Genomic DNA, 7,639 nt, shown 5'->3' with positions numbered 1-7,639 from the left:
TCCCCATTGGGGTTGGGGATAATGAGAGACTTTTAATCCCCGATGGGGATGAGGTTGGGTATGAGGATGGGGATGAGGATTCGGGTATGAGGATGGTGAACACGAAACCCGGTATACCCGTACCCATTGCCATCCATAGTGGTATTACTCTTAGCACATTACCACTTGAGATTTTTTGAAGCCACTTGAGATTTTTTGAAGCCACATATGCACATATACTGAATGAAGTGGCAGCATCCATGTTGTAAAAAGATAGGGAGCGATGGTATGTTATTTTAATAAAATTTATTTTTAAAAAAAAATAAAAAAAGAAAAGAAAAAGATACAACTAATGAGAACCCATATCCCTCCACTTTGTCTCTCCTCTCGCCTCTCGCTACCTCGTTGGCGACCCCTTCTTGGCGAGCTGCTTAGCGCAAGATTGGGGGCGGTATAGCGCATGCATATCGAGGGTGGTGGTGAGGCTTAGCACCTCCCACTCCCTAAAGTCTTATATTATTAAAATAATCATTAATAACCAATAATTAATATAAAATAAAGTGTAATAGAAACAACATAGAAAAACAAAATTGTTATTTTGGCATATTAACATATGTTTATATTGATCACTAACTAATCCCTATCCCTATTCAAATCCTCTAATCTAATAAATAAGTATTAAAATTGATATCAACTTACGTTTTATTTTCTGAATACCATAATTATCCTAATTGTAATTTTTACAAGAAGACTATGTTAAGAATGCAATACAAGATGCATGGTTTGAAGCAAAGTAAAAATTTATGAGTAAATCGATCTACTAAGCGCCATGTTAGTAACTTTTTTCTTGAGTGGACGGTCCAGATAAATGAATATTTTTTGGTATATCAGTATCATCTTTTTAGCTTAATATTTCATTACTAAAATCTTTATTTTGACAAATTGCATCCAGAGAATATAAGTAGTTTAAATATATGGGAAAATGAAATGAACATAATGATTTTTCTAAATGATGCTCTAGTCATGGAAGCCTAATCTCTAGGTTCGGGTTATAACATAATTTGATATTTGAATGGGTTCTGCAAGAAAATGGTTATCACACACCAGATCATTTTTTTTGGGTATACCAGTACCAATTTTTATAGCTCAATATTTCATAGTTGTCAATACTTTTTATGCTGTTTTAAATGCTTTATATTTTAAAATTATAAAATTAATAATGGTTTTTGTTTCTTCTATTTAGTAAAGAACTTGAAAACATCTCCTCCCTTTTAATTATATTCTGGACCATTTTTCCCTTGGTGCGGCTTTAGTGTTTTTCTCCAATTTTGGTATTGATATGGTTTTAACTAAAGACTCAGAATTACTCTACATATTTGTTAAGCGAAAAGTTCATCCCTTGGCGAGAGAAGGCTGTTTGATCCAATACTTGACCATATTGCCCCTGGTGTTGCTTTGTGGCTTTGCTGAAATTAATCAGGTGCTTCCCATGTTTACAAACCGAGACTTCACAAGAACCTTACATACTTGTTATGCAAAGATATCAAGGTTTATTGATTTTCCTTGTGATGTTTGTATTCAACACTTTAGTTCTTATCTCCTGTTTGTTGATCAGTGAGCAAACACTGTCTTTTTTTTTGTGCTTTGTGCTTTGGTTTGTTGATATTAATTGTTACTTTTTTACCTTTTATGTTTATGTGTACCAATTCTTTGTATTGTTCCATCCACCAGCTGGTCAATTAATTTTATTTTTAATATATTGCCTTTCAAAAAAATGTAGTAGTGGCCTTCAAATCCTTTAGCCCTTGAAAAGAGCAGGGCATATGAACTTCGTATGTTTTGTGGTAATGGAGTCTTATAATCAAATATGAAATTCGTATATTATGATTAATTTTCCTGATTATTGTATGCACAAAACATGGAGACTTATGTTAGAGGTCCTATTCCTAAATAAATATGCCTAAACTTCTTCAAATGTATTGGCACACGGCTACCCCAGTAACTTGACTTCTTGCATCATCACAATAGGAGAGTTTAGTTACTATAATTTCTCTTTTATATTTTAAAAGTATTATTTTCAATATTGTACTTATATTTTTGTATTTTGTCTTTCAAATTTTAATATATATATATATATATATATATATATATATATATATATATATATATATATATATATATATATATATATTTGAAAAGAGGATGATATATATGATAATCAGAATGTTAACTATTGGTGTTTTCAATGTGTTTATGTGTGTGTTTGTGTTTGAATATGTTATTATCAATGTTATTTTAATTTATCAACCGTGTAGCATACAGGTTTCAATATTGCACTTATATTTTTCTGTTTTGTCTTTCAAATTTTAAATTATATCACATTTTTTTTAAAATAAAATTATCTAAAATATTAATTTTAGATAATGACGGTGACATTACCAATAACACATCTAATGTTGTATTTTAAGAAATATTTGGCAATTTATGATTTACAATAATTATTTAGAATACGCTATTAATAATTTCTAGTACTTTGATGTCAGTTACATACTTATTTATGTAAAAATATTACATTAATAATTTTTTAATTTCATAAGTTGATATTAATTTTTTTTAATAAACCCATGTAATACACGAGTCTTATGACTAGTAAGTGAATAATTTTAATCTTTTTTTCCTAAGTGTCACTCTAATACAAACTCCTCATTAATATTATGTAATGTGTCGTGTAGAAATATTAAACAACTCATTTTTAAAATTCAAATTTACGTTTTCTAATTATATGTTAAATTTGAAGTTATAATAACTTTAAAAATTTGATATATATCTCTTAATTAATAATTTATTTAAAATGATTTATTTATAATAATTGATTAATAATTATATATTTATAAAAATTTAATTAATTTTATAACTCGTGGTTCACACGGCTTATAAACTAGTAACTAATATAAAATAAAGTCTAATAGAAACCATAGAAACACAATTACTTATTTTAATACATTTACATAGATAACATGTTAGCAAAGAGAATTTAAGTATACGACCAATTTCACATAAAACACTATTAAAAAAATAGTTTTATCTTTTTTGCAAAAATAGAACATTTTAAACCACATCCACAAAAACCAACAATTTGACCATTTTTTTTTCCTTTTTCCTGAACAACTTTTTTTTGAAAAACAAATATAATATCCTTCTAAACAACTTTGAAATCTCAACTTCAAAGAAAAAAGAAATCAACAATAGACTAAAGCCTTTGGTGGTATTGAACAACTCACAAACCATAAATAATGCAAAGTGTGTGACAGTTGGACTATAATGCCTTTTGATCTAGAAAACTATGAGACCTTTTTTAAGACGATTTAAAGATGACTCATACCCTAATTAAGTTGGTCAAAACTATGCTTCGGTTGCAAGAGAAATGGAAAACTAAGCTCCAAGATAATATGCAGCTCGTTTAGCATTTCATCTGCAATAACCTTTGATTTAGTTATCAAAACCATTTCTATATAATTAAGTCGAGACTGTGGTCCAATATCACACCCCACATTGCCCTGAGCCAGGTCGGAGGTTTATGAAAATTGTGTATACCGCTGATCTACTGATATGGCATGACGTGCCCTCTACATCATGCATGCATGAGGTCCAACGCTACAAATTCTCTTACATAATTTAAACGGAAGAAGTGTTGTTACCAATGAGCAGCGCATTTGGAAGCAGCATAAGGCGATCTTGGATGAAAAGGAGTATCTTCCGACTGTGGTGGTGGAGTTGATCCGAACATCTCAGACGAACCCGCCTGATAGTACTTGACATGACACCGACCTGTAGTGGCGATGTGACACCTTAGGGCTTCTAGAAGGCGTAGAGATCCAGTAGCGACGACATCAGCAGTGTAATCAGGGATCTCAAAGGAAACAGCGACGTGTGATTGTGCAGCGAGGTTGTAGATCTCGTCGGGGGAAATGGTGTTCATCCAGTGGCAGAGGGAAGAGGCATCCGTGAGATCGGCGTAGTGAAGCTTCATACGTGCCTTGTGAACGTTGTGATGGTCGAAGTAGATGTGTTTGATCCGTTGGGTGTTGAAGTTCGAACACCAACGAATCAGACCGTGGACTTCATATCCTTTATCAAGAAGGAATTCGGTAAGGTAAGAGCCATCTTGGCCAGTGATTCCGGTAATCAAGGCTACTTTGCGTTTCGATATCTTCAGTGATTCGACACCATTGGCAATGGTGGTGGACTGAGATTCGTGGATACCGGATGCCATAGTTTTTTTGACTAGGGAATGAAGTGTGTGCATAGAAAATTTGCTGTGGGAATTTATAAGAAAGTACTAAAGAGGGCGAGTGGAAATCACACACTATTTCTTACTTGTGTGCATGTCAAGTCCACCTTCGTCTTATTCGTGTGTATAATAACTTAATAAGGCTGCATTTGGTTGGTAGAATGTTTTTCATAGGAATGAAACTTTTAAAGGAATTGATTAGAAACTTAAATGCCTTTGGTTGATACAGAATGTAATATGTTTTCTGTTTGGTTTGTTAATTTACCAAAAGAATTGGAAAATGAATTTTGTAATATGACAAAATACCATTTAGTGATTTTTTGTAACATAATTATATTTTTTAATAAACATGATGAAGTTTATACAATTACAGCATTTTTTTCAACAATATTTTGTACCTTAATTATCATTTATCTATCTTTATTTCTAGTTAGATTAAGTCGTGCCGTTTGGTGCTAATCTTCCAGGAAAATTTTACACTTCAAATACATAATACTCCGTAGTTGATAATATTGTGAAATTGGATCATTAACAAATTTGATTTGTTGCAAGTTCCGTTGCAATTAGTTATTACCATCTATTAGTATAAAAATGAATTAAATGGTTGTTTTAAAAAAGCAAATTTATCAAGTAGAAATCTACACGAAAGTATAAAAGTTACTATCTGTTAAACTTCATTTTATGCATTTAGTGGTTATTAATTATCTTTTAGAGCAATTTATGGACTTTTATCTTATAATCTCCAAGAAATTAACCATAAGCGGTAAAAGTATTGAACACAAAAAAGAATATGAAGGCAAATAAAAAAGAATACCACAGCGACAAAAGTACAAAACAGGCGGTATATATATATATATATATATATATATATATATATATATATATATATATATATATATATATATATATATATATATATATATATATATATATATATATATATATATATATATATATATATATATATATATATATATATATATATATATATATATATATATATATATAAGCAGTTATTACACATCCCCAACAAGAAATTCAAACCTAAAATTTATACGTATACATGTAAATAGAAATCTTGTTACTTTACCCAAAGAAATTAGTACAACAGCACAAAATGTGAATATATTATGTTATACACACAGAGATGAAGAACAATCGAAAATTGTATAAAACAATAGTAAAACACAACATTCTACGAATTAAACGCAGCCTTAAGACTTTGTAAGAATCCATGTCTTTCATAATCCATTGATCATTCAACACTCATAAAGATAAAATCAATCTCTCAAGGACTCAGATCGAAAATTTTTTAATGTCAACTTGCAATTAACATGGATAGTAATTCTTGTATACTTGGACTTGATTGATAAAAATAAAAAAATAATTGACAAAAATATGGACTTTTCTACTTTATATAGTATATCATAACGTGTTAATTGCTAAAATTATCATTTTGCTGAAATTGAAAAGTTTCATATAGAGTCATGATTTCCATGTATGAAAGGAATAAATAAAATTATATCTACACAATAAAAGAAAATGTGAGTTTATATGTATCATTGATTACTAATTATACCTCTATATTAATTGTTTTTTTTTATTGTTTCTGTTTTTTTTTGCCTTTAGTCAACTTTGCTTTTTATCATTTTTTTTTGTCTTTAGTCAATGAAGACACATCGGGTTGTGGTGTTGGTTCATCGGATGGTGATGACGTCGATGTTACTAGGGGTGAGCATTTGGATCAGACCGGTTTTGGAGAATATTCTGGACCGTGGACCGGACCGGATGAGTCGTGTCCGTGTCCGGGTCCGGGTTCTTGGACCCATTTGGACCGGTACAACTTTAATTGCATAGAGTACAAATCGTTAAAATAAGTTTTTGGGTTTGATAGAACTCATTAAAACGAATATGTTATTGGGTTTGGTACGGTACAACTTATAAAAATGATTATATTTCTGTTTCATGCATAACTAATCTACATTGATGTTATAATATTATAACTTACAAAATTAATTTTCCAAGTAAAAGCAACTAACATACAAAATCAAGTTCACCAAGATCCCTTTCATATGATTTATCTGTCAAAGATACATAAAATTCAGAATTATAGTCTAAAATAATAGTTAAAAAGTTTAAATATTTCAGCTTTGATAGCTTTACTTTGAAGGATTGTAACTCAGTGAATATAATACCAAAATAAACAAAATTCTAGTCTAAATTCATCTAGAAACTGTAAACTAAATGTTGGAAAAAACCGGAGGTCAATCCGACTTAAAACGAATGAGTTATGGGTGTTTAAAAAATGTCACAGATTACAAAATCTTGTTGAAATGCTGAATTTTTTCAGCTTTGATAGCTCTACCTTGAAGGATTGTAACTCAGTGAATATAATACCAAAATAAACAAAATTATAGTCTAAATTCATCTACAAACTATAAACTAAATGTTGGAAAAAACCGCAGGTCAATCCGACATAAAACGAATGAGTTATGGGTGTTTAAAAAACGTCACAAAAATCTTAAACATGTCCAACCGGTTCTAAACCCGGTAAAAACCGGACCGAACCGGGAAAAAAACCGGACCGGACCGGAGAGAAATCTTAGAACCGAGAACCGGCCCGAGGGTCCAAAAAAACGGTCTGGTCCGGTTCACCGGTCCGGTCCGGTCCACCGGTCCAAATGCTCACCCCTAGATGTTACTACATATGTCACTACATATGGAAAGAAAATGGAAGTCGATGAGGATGAGAGATGAGATGGTGACTGGTGGGACCCAACTTAAAATTTTCAAATGTAGTTTCAGGTTTAGGGTGATGAGATACAGATATGTGGGGTCTATTAATTTTTTTTAAATATATAAAAAATAAATACATAAATAAGAAAATTAATGAAAAAATAAATTAAAAATGGCATAATAGACTTTTGATGTAAGACAAAGACCAAACGCACATCAAAATAAACAGTAGAGATCATCTGATTTAAAAAAGAAGTTAGGGACCAAACACATAAGTTACTGAAACCACAGAGACCATTCGTGTAATTTACTCTTACATTTTTAGTTTGTTTACATTTGGGTAACTATCTTTTTTTTTGGCACACATCTAGGTAACAAACTTTTTGGAAGTGTTCACATATGACCATTATGATTGGTTATGACCGGATGTAACCTGCTACAGCCGGTCATAATGCTCATATGTGAACACTTCTAAAAAGTTCCTTACCTAGATGTGTACAAAAAAAATAGTTACCTAAATGTGAACAAACCGAAAAGTTAATTACCCTATAAGTCTATTTCCCTTGATTTATTTGATAAATTTGAAAGGCCTTTTGTGTGTGGTAATAACTCATTGGATAAATTCGTCCAAAT

General features: G+C 30.8%; 1 protein-coding gene across 1 annotated transcript; it reads right to left on the bottom strand.

The window, feature by feature from the left end:
* Positions 1–3,673: 3,673 nt before the first annotated feature.
* LOC111894859 (GDP-mannose 4,6 dehydratase 2) lies at positions 3,674–4,252 on the bottom strand. The gene has a single exon (XM_023890952.1). It carries the CDS (start codon positions 4,250–4,252, stop codon positions 3,674–3,676), a length of 579 nt encoding a protein of 192 aa, XP_023746720.1.
* Between the last annotated feature and the right edge of the window lie 3,387 nt (positions 4,253–7,639).

Source organism: Lactuca sativa, chromosome 4 (genome assembly GCF_002870075.4).
Source record: "Lactuca sativa cultivar Salinas chromosome 4, Lsat_Salinas_v11, whole genome shotgun sequence".
Classification (NCBI taxonomy): domain Eukaryota; kingdom Viridiplantae; phylum Streptophyta; class Magnoliopsida; order Asterales; family Asteraceae; genus Lactuca; species Lactuca sativa.
This window is presented reverse-complemented; position numbering and strand designations above follow the sequence as displayed.